The sequence below is a fragment of the Lissotriton helveticus genome, chromosome 9 (assembly GCF_964261635.1).
Source record: "Lissotriton helveticus chromosome 9, aLisHel1.1, whole genome shotgun sequence".
NCBI classification, from domain to species: domain Eukaryota; kingdom Metazoa; phylum Chordata; class Amphibia; order Caudata; family Salamandridae; genus Lissotriton; species Lissotriton helveticus.
The window spans coordinates 256,559,887-256,574,710 of record NC_136070.1 but is presented as its reverse complement, the minus strand read 5'-3'; the positions used below and the strand labels follow the sequence as shown (position 1 = coordinate 256,574,710).

Below are 14,824 nucleotides of genomic sequence, written 5' to 3'. Positions count from 1 at the left end.
CAAAACACAACACAGCACAGCACAGCAAAACACAACACAACACAGCAAAACACAACACAGCACAGCACAGCAAAACACAACACAGCACAGCACAGCAAAACACAACACAACACAGCACAGCACAGCAAAACACAACACAGCACAGCAAAACACAGCACAGCACAACAAAACACAACACAGCACAACAGAGCAAAACACAACACAGCACAGCACAGCAACACACAGCACAGCAAAACACAACACAGCACAGCACAGCAAAACACAACACAACACAGCACAGCACAACGCAGCACAGCACAGCACAGCAAAACACAGCACAACACAGCACAGCAAAACACAACACAGCACAGCACAGCAAAACACAGCACAGGACAGCACAGCAAAGCACAGCACAGCAAAACACAGCACAGCACAACACAGCAAAACACAACACAACACAGCACAGCAAAACACAGCACAGGACAGCACAGCAAAGCACAGCAAAACACAGCACAGCAAAACACAGCACAACACAACACAGCACAACACAACACAGCACAGCACAACACAACACAGCACAGCACAACACAACACAGCACAGCAAAACACAGCACAGCACAACACAGCAAAACACAGCACGACACAGCACAACACAGCACAGCAAAGCACAGCACAGCAAAACACAACACAGCACAGCAAAGCACAGCACAGCAAAACACAACACAACACAGCACAGCACAGCAAAACACAACACAGCACAGCAAAGCACAGCACAGCAAAACACAGCACAACACAACACAGCACAGCAAAACACAACACAACACAACACAACCCTCACGCCCTCACCCCCTCACCCCTCACACACCTCATCACCCTCACACACCTCCTCACCCTCACACCCCCTCACACACACCCTCACATACCCTTACCAGCACAGCAAAACACAACACAACACAGCACAGCAAAACACAACACAGCACAGTACAGCAAAACACAACACAGCACAGCACAGCAAAACACAACACAACACAGCACAGCAAAACACAGCACAGCACAGGTCAGCACAGCAAAGCACAGCACAGCAAAACACAGCACAACACAGCACAGCAAAACACAACACAACACAGCACAGCACATCAAAACACAGCACAGGACAGCACAGCAAAGCACAGCACAGCAAAACACAGCACAGCAAAACACAGCACAGCAAAACACAGCACAGCACAACACAGCACAACACAGCACAGCACAACACAACACAGCACAACACAGCACAGCAAAACACAGCACAGCACAACACAGCAAACCACAGCAAAACACAGCACAGCACAGCAAAACACAACACAGCACAGCACAACACAACACAGCACAGCAAAGCACAGCACAGCAAAACACAGCACAGCAAAACACAGCACAGCACAACACAGCACAGCACAACACAGCACAGCAAAACACAACACAACACAACCCTCACGCCCTCACGCCCTCACCCCTCACACACCTCATCACCCTCACACACCTCCTCACCCTCACACCCTCACCTTCACACCCCCTCACACACACCCTCACATACCCTTACCAGCACAGCAAAACACAACACAACACAGCACAGCAAAACACAACGCAGCACAGTACAGCAAAACACAACACAGCACATCACAGCAAAACACAACACAACACAGCACAGCACAGCAAAACACAACACAGCACAGCACAGCAAAACACAGCACAGCAAAACACAACACAACACAGCACAGCACAGCAAAACACAACACAGCACAGCAAAACACAGCACAGCACAACACAACACAGCACAGCAAAACACAACACAGCACAGCAAAACACAACACAACACAACACAACACAGCACAGCACAGCAAAGCACAGCACAGGACAGCACAGCAAAGCACAGCACAGCAAAACACAGCACAACACAACACAGCACAGCACAGCAAAACACAACACAGCACAGCACAACACAACACAGCACAGCACAACACAGCACAGCACAACACAACACAGCACAGCACAACACAGCACAGCAAAACACAGCACAGCACAGCACAACACAGCAAAACACAGCAAAACACAGCACAGCAAAGCACAGCACAGCACAGCAAAACACAGCACAGCATAGCAACACACAGCACAGCAAAACACAGCACAGCACAGCAAAACACAGCACAGCAAAGCACAGCACAGCAAAACACCGCACAGCACAGCAAAACACAGCAAAACACAGCACAGCAAAACACAGCAAAACACAGCACAGCAAAGCAAAGCACAGCAAAACACAGCACAGCAAAACACAGCACAGCAAAGCACAGCACAGTAAAACACAGCACAGCAAAACACAGCACAGCACAGCAAAACACAGCACAGCCAAACACAGCACAGCAAAACACAGCAAGCACAGCAAAACACAGCACAGCAAAACACAGCAAGCACAGCAAAACACAGCACAGCAAAACACAGCACAGCAAAACACAGCACAGCAAAACACAGCACAGCACAGCAAAACACAGCACAGCACAGCAAAACACAGCACAGCACAGCAAAACACAGTACAGCACAGCACAACCAAGCACAGCACAACCAAGCACAGCACAACCAAGCACAGCCCAACCAAGCACAGCACAACCAAGCACAGCACAACCAAGCACAGCACAACCAAGCACAGCACAACCAAGCACAGCATAACCAAGCACAGCATAACCAAGCACAGCATAACCAAGCATAGCGTAATAAAGCACAACAAAAAATAGCATAACAAAAAATAGCATAACACAACACAACAAAACACAGCATAGCAAAACAAAGCATAGCATAGCAAAACACAACACAACATAGCATAGCATAACAAAGCATAGCATAGCAAACACAACAAAACATAGCATAGCATAACAAAAGATTGCATAACAAAACACAACATAGCATAGCATAACAAAACACAACATAGCATAGCATAACAAAACACAACATAGCATAGCATAACAAAACAAAGCATAGGATAGCAAAACAAAACATAGCCTAACAAAACATGGCATAACAAAACATGGCATAACAAAACATAGCATAGCAAAACATATAATAGCATAGCAAAACATAGCATATCAAACACAACAAAACATAGCATAGCAAAACAAAGCATAGCATAGCAAAAGATAGCATAGCATAACAAAGCATAACAAAGCATAGCATGGCATAACAAAACATAGCATAGCATAACATAACAAAACATAGCATAACATAGCATAGCATAACAAAACACAACATAGCATAGCATAACACAACATAGCATAGGATAGCAAAACTAAACCGAGCATAGCATAACAAAACAAAGCATAGGATAGCAAAACAAAACATAGCCTAACAAAACATGGCATAACACAACATGGCATAACAAAACATAGCATAGCAAAACATATAATAGCATAGCAAAACATAGCATATCAAACACAACAAAACATAGCATAGCAAAACAAAGCATAGCATAGCAAAACAGAGCATAGCATAACAAAGCATAACAAAGCATAGCATAACAAAACATAGCATAACAAAACATAGCATAACAAAACATAGTATAACAAAACATAGCATAGCAAAACAAAGCATAGCATAGCAAAACACAACACAACATAGCATAACAAAGAATAGCATAACAAACACAACAAAGCATTGCATAGCATAACAAAACAAAGCATAGGATAGCAAAAAAACATAGCATAGCATAACAAAGCATAGAATAGCAAAACAAAACATTGCATAGCATAACAAAACATAACATAACAAAACATAGCATAGCATAACAAAACAAAACATATCATAGCCTAGCAAAACATAGCATACCAAACACAACAAAACATAGCATAACAAAACATAGAAAAACAAAGCATAACACACACAAGCACACACACACAAGCACACACACACAACCACACACACACAACCACGCACACATAACCACAACCACACACACAACCACAACCACACACAACCACACACACAACTATCTATCTATCTATCGCCCTCACTCTATCTGTCTATCGATCTATCGCCCTCACTCTATCTGTCTATCTATCGCCCTCACTCTATCTATCGGCCTCAGTCTATCTATCTAATCGCCCTCACTCTATCTGTCTATCTATCGGCCTCACTCTATCTAATCGCCCTCACTCTATCTATCTATCGCCTTCACTCTATCTTATCGCCCTCACTCTATCACCCTCACGCTATCTATCGCCCTCACTCTATCTATCGCCCTCACGCTATCTATCGCCCTCACTCTATCTATCGCCCTCACTCTATCTATCACCCTCACTCTATCTATCGCCCTCACTCTATCTATCGCCCTAACTCTATCTATCTATCTATCGCCCTCACTCTATCTATCTATCAATCTATCTATCGCCCTCACTCTATCTATCTATCGCCCTCACGCTATCTATCTATCGCCCTCACTCTATCTATCGCCCTCACTCTATCTATCTTTCTATCGATCTATCGCCCTCATTCTATCTACTTATTTAGATACTGATCGCCATCACTCTATCTATCTGTCTAGCTATCTATCGCCCTCACTCCTATCTATCTATCTACCTATCTATCTCGCTCACTCAATCTCTCTATCGCCCTCCCTCTATCTATCTATCCCACTCACTCTATCTATCTATCCCACTCACTCTATCTATCGCATCACCACAGCATCACTAAGGGGCACAACAACATCACTATGCGCTACCACAACAACATCACTATGCGCTACCACAGGATCATTGAATGCCACAGCATCACTAGTCGCCACCACAACATCTCTCAGCCCCACCACAGCATCAATCTGTGCAACCATTTACCAACAACTGGGTCAAATATGATCTCTCAATGTTTCAAGCTTTATTACAAATGTCACAAAAAGAGGTTAGTATTTCACTTCTGTTCTTGGATTTTCGTCACAATAAAATACACTGAACATATTCTTCAGAAAAGTTATTTACAAAAGTTTAAGCTATTGCCATTATAAGTTACAATAACTTTTATTTAAGTATTAACCCCTTCAGTGCTAATGACAAGGGTAACTCGTCATGGAGTTTCCATTGATTTAAATGGAAATTACATTGAAGCGGCGCAAGATGCCTAGCATCCAAGTGGTTAATTATTAAAAAAATTCAAAGCCATTGTTATTTGTAATATCAATACATCTAAGTCACGTGAATACAACACATATTGCATTACAAATGCTATAGGTGTCACAAGTTATAACTATTGGCATTGTAAATGACAAAGCTATTATTTTTGCTATTTTCAAAACCAACACATATATAACAAATGTGTCATTTACAATACCAATAGCTCAAACTTTCCTAATGCGAGACCTTATGCATTGCAAATGCTTGTTAAATACAGAGGTTATTCACCACTTTGATTAAAAGCATTATCTAAGACATATCTGCAGGCAGCATAGCATATTTTTAGGTCTCGTGGCGATTACAGCGCGAAAGCGCTGTCTCGCCAGAGACCTATAGTCACCGGCTCAGCTTCCCAGGAGACAAGAGATGGCCACGCGCATCTTCAAGAATGGGATCGGAGCGGGAAGCGCGCTCATGTGCACATCTCCTGTCTCCTGGGAAGCTCCAACACACACAGCCACACCTCCCCCTGCTTTCGCACACGCATGCGCACACACAGAGACACACACACACAAGCGCACATGCACGCATGCACACCAGAGACACACTCACCGCTCCCCCCCACCCGCCGTGCACACACACTAATTTTGTCTACACACACTGTGTAAATGTTGCACCCACCACGAACTTGAACAATGCCATAAGAGTCGGACGGGGTGCTCGTCCGTGTGTCTGCCAGGTTTCTGGGTACGGGCTTAAACGGAACGAATTAGCACGCGCCGGAAGCTGCGGTGCGTAATCATTTATTCAACGAACATAAGCTATATTGTACGCCCTGTAAATGGAAAGCACAGATTTCACACAACATGGGGCGATATGGGACAGAGGAGCATGCTTGGTCAACAGGAACGACCGGCGACGTTACTTCTATCAACGGACCACACGAAGGTCCTGCTTAGTTATTCAAACACCATCGGTGCGCATGCAGCGCGCGCATACCATTCACAAGGGGGTGGGGGTGTAAAATGACCGACTGCTTTAGTGGTTACCTGGGCATGGCGGTTAGCGAGGTCCCTTGCGGTGCATTCTGAGTTGCGTTCTATGTTGAGCGTTCACAGCAGGTTTCGTTTTCCCACTTAAGCGGCATAACTGAGAGGCCCCCATCGGAATCTCTATCTGATTTGGGAAGCCCTGCGGTGACTGGCATTTCCCGGACCCGATTGAGCAAGAGGCTCTATACTCTTTGTATGGGGAAAATACCAAAAAAAAGGAAGGACTATGAGTTTCATACGACATAACCTAGTCTTACGGAAAAAATACAGGGATAAGTAAGTATATGAAAACGAAGGAGGGACTAGCGAGTTTGTAAAAAGGGCTCACAGGTTTATGGTATTTTTTTTTTAGACATTTCCGTCTGCATTTATTCGTCTATATTCTCTGTCCATCTTATTGCTAGTTCTCAATATTTATTTAGTGTTTTGAGAAGGAATGGAGTCGTAACATTTTATACATATTTAGTGTTTTGAGAAGGAATGGAGTCGTAACATTTTATATTTCCTTATTTATTTAAGTGATAAACATGCATGAGGCCTGCCACATGTTACCAAATTAGGCAGCCAAACTCGTGCTGCCCGTCACCATCTACACTCATTTACAACCATGCATCTTGTACATTCATACATTTATTTTCTTTACACATCACTCGGGGTCACCACCACTTCACTCGGGGACACCACCACATCACTCAGGAACACCCCCACATCACTCAGGGGCACCACCACATCACTCGGGGACACCACCACTCATCACTCGGGGACACCACCACATCACTCGGGGACACCACCACATCACTCGGGGACACCACCACATCACTCAGGGGCACCACCACATCACTCGGGAACACAACCACATCCCTCGGGAACACCACCACATCACTCGGGAACACCACCACATCACTCGGGGACACCACCACATCACTCAGGGACACCACCACATCACTCAGGGACACCACCACATCACTCGGGGACACCACCACATCACTCGGGGACACCACCACATCACTCAGGGACACCACCACATCACTCGGGGACACCACCACTCATCACTCGGGACACCACCACCACATCACTCAGGGGCACCACCACATCACTCAGGGGCACCACCACATCACTCAGGGGCACCACCACATCACTCAGGGGCACCACCGCATCACTCGGGGACACCACCACATCACTCGGGGACACCACCGCATCACTCGGGGACACCACCGCATCACTCGGGGACACCACCGCATCACTCGGGGACACCACCACATCACTCGGGGACACCACCACATCACTCGGGGACACCACCACATCACTCGGGGACACCACCACATCACTCTGGGACACCACGAATAAAACAATTACAGTTAATTGCGTTTGTGCCTGGGTGTTAATGGATTTTATTGTGTATGGCCTGGCAGCCCCATTCCTAGAAGGAGATGCTGAATGGTCTTTTCTTTTTGCACGTTATTTATGGTCTGGTGGACGTGGTACAGATAGGCTTTTTTTAATATATTTATTAGTTTTCACTTTTTTATATGGCGCAAACGTTAACCGCAGGTATCAGAGTGCTTTAAATCAGCATGCATATAACAAGCAAGACTAGCACTCTATATTACTGCCAACTTTGCTTAGCATAAGCAACAGCTAACCATTCACAAACAATGTTTATATACCAATTGCAAATTAAAGAAAAAAAATTAATGCAAAGCATTGTCATTTACAATGCCAGTAACTCAAACTTTAATGCTGCGAGACCTATTGCATTGCAAATGCTTCTTACAATTGAAGCTGGAAATATATACTTTTTACAGCCAGATGGACACAGATTTTCCATTGCAACTTCAACATCACAGGGAGGTTCCAGCTGAAAGCACTTGAATCCAGAAACACATGTATATATAAGGTGTAACAGAAGAAGGTGTACCAGCATTGTGATAACATGAAAGGTTAACTTCAGCTGTGTGTCTCAGGTCAGCAATTTTATGGTGGAAAAAGTGGTAAAAAGTACAAAATGCTTAAGATGGCAGTGCTTTAGTCACCTCATTAAAAGAAAACCAACCAATTCTTTGTATATTTTAAATAATTCATGGGGTACAATTATCGATCAGGATCTTTAGCTGCAGAATTGCCTACAGTGGGAGCGTACTGTATTGATATATACAAAAAATACAATCAAAATGAATTTTTCAATAAAAATATTTCCGATTAATCTTGTTTTCTTGAATATTCTTTATTTTCTGTTTTGGTGTAGAAGTCACTACATGGACAACAGCCGACGCGTTTCGTCCTATGTCTAGGACGTCATCAGGGCTGTGAATACAAGAAATGTAAACAAAGAATCACAATTAAATTCAAAAACTATACATATAATTTCAGAGCAGCCACTTTTGTTATATATACCATAGGCCCACAAGTATAAAATTGGTTGAAAATCTATTATTGAGATCCCAGTACATAATACATATTGTACATACAGTCAACTCAAGAAACACAGTTTTAGACTATAATTCTGCAATCTTTGCAAAAAGCGAAAGTACACAAATGCTTTTCCCTATGCAGAAACATATTAAGACGGATGAGACAACATAGTGTTCCATATCTATTAAACATACTGAGGAACCCTCAAGAATTCCAAAGTACATCCTGTGTTCACATGTGGGCCATAGCTTCTTAATGTAGGAAAAAATAAAACATAGCAAAAAAGAAATGGAGAAGTACTGCATAAATAATTGAAACCTGAAATTAAAAGGTATTATTACTTGTATGATCACTATCTGTGTCACTGTCCTCTGTCTAATTTAATGTTAAAAAAACAGGAGCTCACCTTATTGTCAACAAGATGCTTACAACTAATTGGTGATGCTTGTAAATTCATAACATCCGAATATCTAATTTGATGTTTCAAAAAACAGGAACTCACCTTATTATCAACAAGATGCTTACAACTTATTAGGTGATGCTTGCAAATTCTTAACATCCCAATCCTGGGGGCGACGTAAATGAACGATTGTTTGATCTATAAACATAATAATGGCGAATGAATTTCCATATGAAAGCAATCATCAAGAGAGTACTCCTATGAAAAAGAGGACGACTCCTGCTACCCTAACCTCTGTACACAATGCCATATGAACTGTTGGCCTCGACCCTCTACTGTGGGAATCCCCCCTTAAAACCGTAAGTCACAAATTACTATAATCTCACACATAGGTAAAGTCTTACCATGATATTTCAAAAGAATTCCTATATGCAGATGCTCCCTCTTCGGGGTTTCTATGGCCTTTCCTACGCAATAATCATATTCTGCCAGATAAAAAGAATAATTACAAGACTCGCCCTCTAAGTTTCCCATACCTGTTGCATAGTCACAAAATTCTCAGTGAGACCCCCGAAAAAATAAAATACCTTGACAATGTGCCGACAATCCTCCCAGCCATCAATATTGCACGACAAATTCTATTAGCTGTTCCTTGTTACAAGAAGGGATTCGGCTTCCAAATTCTGATTTATTCTGCACCGAGAGAAACCAAACAAACCAGACGATCACTTAGCACCTCCAAGATAAAAGCACCAAGTTACCTCCCCTGACTAAATTTCTCGATCTTTTCTCACCGTAAAATTTCAACGTCAGTTCTCCGATCCGCACCCATGGCCCGATAATTCCCGAGTGCGTGTTCTGTTAGGTGTCACCGTATATTTAAAGACCTCATCCTCCAATAGTAACATGCCTCATTAATCTCTGTAATTAAAATCACATGCGCAGTCTGCGTGTTCTCTCACAGGTCCGCTACCATAAGTTTCTGGTAAAAATGTTACTTCGTTTCCTGTCTGAAGACCATCCCCACTCATAATCTAATGCCTCATTGGCCCAAGTGATTTAAACTTCATGCGTAGCCTACATGTTCCCTTTCTGGTCCGCCACTGTTTACTTTCCGGTAAAAACATGCCTATTTCCTGTCTGCTAGTCAAACACTGTTCTCTCTACTTCTGATTGGCTGTGGCCAAAATTACCCCATTCTAATACGTCCACATTACAACCAGTAATGGCCCCTGTTTACAAAGCACAAAACGTAAACATAACGTTTATCTAATATTCTAATACTCTATTTGCACTTATCGTCTGCCAAAAAAGAAAAAGGCCACATACCAAACGGTGTCAGCTCTTCTTTAGACGACGGCAAGCTAAGAAGGACAACCAACTGTTACTCAAAACTACGGATGAGGACCTTAAAATACCTAATGTATAATGACTTCAATCAAGTATACCAGTATCACATAGCCCATATTTCGCCTACACCAATTGTTGACTACCGCTAGGAAAAGTCTTGAGATACAGAGTATGTATTAATTTGTATACGATTTCAAGTGTTGGATAACACTTGAGATTGTTGCCTGTTTACATATTCAGCAACAGCCAAGATGGTTCCCTTGATGTCTCAACCATTAAATTTCTTCCAAAGCCTACGTCCCTAAAATATAACACCAAAAGCGACCGAGTAGATTATGGAAAAGAATACTAAAATTCCTAATTTATGTTGAGTCAAAGTTTGATCGATCAACATTAACTGCATTACTAGTAATACCTACGTCCCACAGATGTCACACAGGATGTAACCGGCGTGGATCATTTTAAGAAATAATGCAATTCTGAATCTGTGTTAAGTCCAAATTTGACCGATCTACATTTACTGATCCATTTGGCATCAGTTTGTCTAATCCTGAGATCCCAATCACCCCCCTTACATGTTGAGCCACTTTTTGCATACCATGAAATTTAAAATTCTTAGTGGTGCTATGCTGGCTCTCCATATGTACATACAAAGGTGATTTTGTGTCACAATTAACAATAGCCCGTCTATGTTCCTGTATTCTTATCTTGAGTGATCTCCTTGTACTACCTACATACACTTTCTTACAATCACAAATAATAGCATAAATCAATCCCATGCTATTACAGTTGATAAACTCATTAATCCTATAACATCTCCTGCTATTATACGAGAAGTTTTTAATTGTATTCAGACCCAGTGTGCACATATTACAGGACCCACACACAAAGAATCCTTTTTGTGGTGACGGTAACCAGTTCAATGTTCGCAGGCTCTCTGGTTGTACATAATTTCTAGAAACTTTCTCTCTGATGGTTGGACTTTTCCTATAAGTCAACCTCGGTTTTTCACCTATCAATGTTACTAGGCCTGGTACCCCTTTCAGTAAATTCCAGTTTTTGCCCAGGGCTTTTCTAATCCTATCACTCTGTGTGCAGAATTGCTCTTTAAGTGCACCAGTCAGATGACCCCACATCGTCCAACTTTGGAAGATCTGCAGAATTGCCTATTGATACTAATTTTAATGGGTCTTACAGGGCATTTTATCGGTTTGGATGTTCTTCTTTTTCTCTCCAATTGTTTACCTTTTTGTTTTAACAAAAAGTGGTTTGAAAACCATGGATTTAGATGCCTTTTATGGCGGAAGGCACTATTTTGGAGAATAAAAATATCAAAGCTACTTCTGCATTCAGTGTTGTACTGGTCTCAGCTCAGTAATTGTGTCTTTTGCAACTCAATGTAATTTAGGGTTTTGAAATTTCCAATAGCAGCACGTTTTCTTTGGCTCTGTTGACTTAGCGTGAATAGTCATGAAGTTGGCTGTGGAAAAACACATCAGAGCACGAGCCGTCCATGACAATGCGGACATGGTCCGATTCATGGGACACAGATTAAAATGAGTTATTAAATTCAGCAGATGGCCTGCTGTTTGTGTGGGTCGATCGGTATGCTGGGTAAACCTTAATACATACAAAAAAAGTAAAATAATCAGTTGAAAACAAATATTGTGAATGAGGCAGCTGTACACTACCAAAATGCTGAAATCTTATTGGCTCCTAGCCGGTCAATATCTACCTCTTGGATAGTAGCTAGTACAGAAGACGAGACTCATTTCAGTATTCAACCATATGCCACTACCCCTTCTTCCCCTGACAGCTTTCTGGGAGAATCACAGAGTTCTAATAAAGAAGTAGGGCACGGGTCTCCAAACTTTTCTGAGATAGGAGCTACTTACGTTCAATGAAAATCATCCAGTTTACTAATATTATTAGTGTTGTAATAGTGATCACATCAGACCAGATTATATTAGTAGCCGACAAATGTGAGATTGCTAGCAGTGATCCTCTTTGTGCATCAGGAAGGGGCACAATCAGTAAGGCAAATAAAAAAGACTTTGTCAATTTGGAATACCTTTGCATGGTAATATATAACAGCTGCAGTGCCCCTGCCCCTGATGCCAAGGTATTGATATTAATACTAAGCCTCCCAACTCCACATGATTTATCACTCAAACATCAGCTTTAAATATACTTTTGAAATACTTCAACTATCAATTTACAGGTCCTAAAAATACAGCTTGGCAGCACACAGGAGAGCTACCTACAGTTAGCGAGAGAGCTACCAGTAGCTCACGAGCTAATTGCTGGAGACACCTAAAGAAGGGTGTTCACCTAGCTCGCAGAATGTGCCTGCACTGGGAGACATGCTGCCGAAAAAGACAGCTTTAGAATAATTCACTTTCATGTGCTGTAGGCTGAAGTTGTTTACATGTTGTCCAGACAGATATTTTTTTCTATAACCTATAAATATATATTTTACATGTTTTATCATTTAATTCTCCTCTCACTTTAAAAATGATTTTGAAAAAAGTGTTTTTTTTCATTCAGAGAGATGCTACTACTATCAGTACTGACTACTATCAAAAAGAAGCAAGAGAAGAAAAAAGGAAAATTAAACATCCAAACAGTGACTCAGTCGGAGGGTCTTGCTATCCATAAGACCCTAAATCTATTCTTTCTAAATATGAGTTCTGTCTGAAAATAGCTTCCTGCACCTCTAACAAATCTACTCCAATACATTTAAATGGAACATGAAAACCCTTTTAAGTCTACAAAAATGTTACTATTTTAAAGTTAAGAAGGGATGGTGAGCATATGAGTGCTCCTTATAAATGGACAGAATGCCATCAGTCAGAGTGAAGTTAGCCAATGGCTTAAGTGGGCTGACCATTTGCCCAATGCTGTATGCTGTGGTGACCTGAAGAAACATGGGAATGACAGCGCAACAGACCACCGGGCAAAGAGGGCTGAGTGAAAGCCACCGGGCAAAGAGGGCTGGGTGAAAGCCACCGGGCAAAGAGGGCTGGGTGAAAGCTCCAATACGGAAGTATATTGTACATATAATTTTAGTCAAATAAAACGTTCTCGGCTAACGCCAGACTTAAAAAAAACAAAAAAAAACGTATTAGACAGATTAGCATTCCCTCTCAAGTTTTTATTGAAATAGGGAGCAGGATTTATTTTGCAGCACTCTTTTTGATTTTCTAAGGAGAAACTCGTGAACTACCGGAGTCTGCCACGCTACCCTGTAGGAGTATTTTTGTGCAACACAATTCATGTATGAGCATATAGGAAAATAGGCCATCTACGTCTGCAAACAATACGCTGTCCTTTAACCTATCAGAGATTTCCAAGTGCCTCACCCAATCATCTGGTTACATTTTCTTATCCTCTTTAACCTTTAAAAGCAGGACTCCTGCTTTTGTAAATGAATATGACCGTAAATTCCTTCTCTCTCCCAACTCGTTGTTTTTCAGCACTTTCAAATCCCATTTAGTTCAGATCCTCCGAGCGTGTGCCTTGCCATCCTCTGTGTGTACTCACCCTGCAGTCTCACAATAATGTTTTTTTCTAAAGTTCCTTAAATGTTTAAAAGATCTTGAAAATAGAGTTATCGGCTGAAGAGTAATGTCCAGTTCAACTGCTCCTCTACACCTCTAGGGGACACACTTTTAGGCAGGCTCTATGGCCCTACGAAGAGAGAGACCCGAGGTACAGAGCCCGAGAGGGTTGCTGAATCTCGGGTTCTGACAGCAGGAGACAGAAGCTAGCTTGCTACCCTTTTTCACTTCCCAGTGTCACACATGAAGTAGAGTTGTTGAATCATCTCACCGCCTAGACCTCTGAGCCTTGTGAAGCATGACACCTACCTGGTGGTTCCTTCAGAAAGAAGGAGAGTCATAAATGAAAGGAAACGCTTGAACTAATCTGAACCACTAAAAATCGTTCTGGGCACATTCCATTCCAGCACTGTTTCCTCACTGTCATTACATTGTTATTGTTATTGTTATTGTTAGTGAGGTTTTGTATCGCGCCTAATCACCTGCAGGTCTCTAAGCGCCCGGAAAAATGGTAACAGACAATAACTTAGCAAGGTGGAAGCTGAGGTCATAGCTGGATTATACAGAGCTCATGCTTTTGCTGAACAGAAATGTTTTTAGGCTCTTCCTGAATCGTAATAGGTTCCCCTCCCGGCGCAGCCCCTCCGGCAGCCTGTTCCATAGCTGGGGAACTAGCACTGAAAAGGCTCTCCCTCCCTTGGTCACCAGCCTATAGCGAGGACAGACCAGTAATTGGGAGTCTGAAGATCGGAGTGATCTCAAAGGGCAATAGAGTTGCAGACGATCTTTGATGTAAGCTGGGGCTTTGCCATAGATTGCCCTATGGGCCGTGCATAAGTTCTTAAATTCCACTCTTTCTTTAATAGGAAGCCAGTGCAAACTTTGTAGTAGGGGAGTGGCTTTAGATCTCCTCGGTAGCCTGAAGATCAACCGGGCAGCGTCATT

General features: G+C 42.4%; 2 protein-coding genes across 2 annotated transcripts in view; one reads left to right on the top strand and one right to left on the bottom strand.

The window, feature by feature from the left end:
* LOC144781200 (prospero homeobox protein 1-like) overlaps positions 1-14,824 on the top strand; it is a 111,264-nt gene that overhangs the window by 82,452 nt on the left and 13,988 nt on the right. The window lies entirely within an intron of this gene.
* Positions 7,863-14,824, bottom strand: part of YLPM1 (YLP motif containing 1) — a 1,323,976-nt gene continuing 1,317,014 nt past the window's right edge. Inside the window, exon 19 of the mRNA XM_078659899.1 lies at positions 7,863-8,461. Within this exon, the coding sequence (XP_078516025.1) occupies positions 8,456-8,461 (6 nt within the window). The 3' untranslated portion in view covers positions 7,863-8,455. The remainder of the gene's footprint in view (positions 8,462-14,824) is intronic.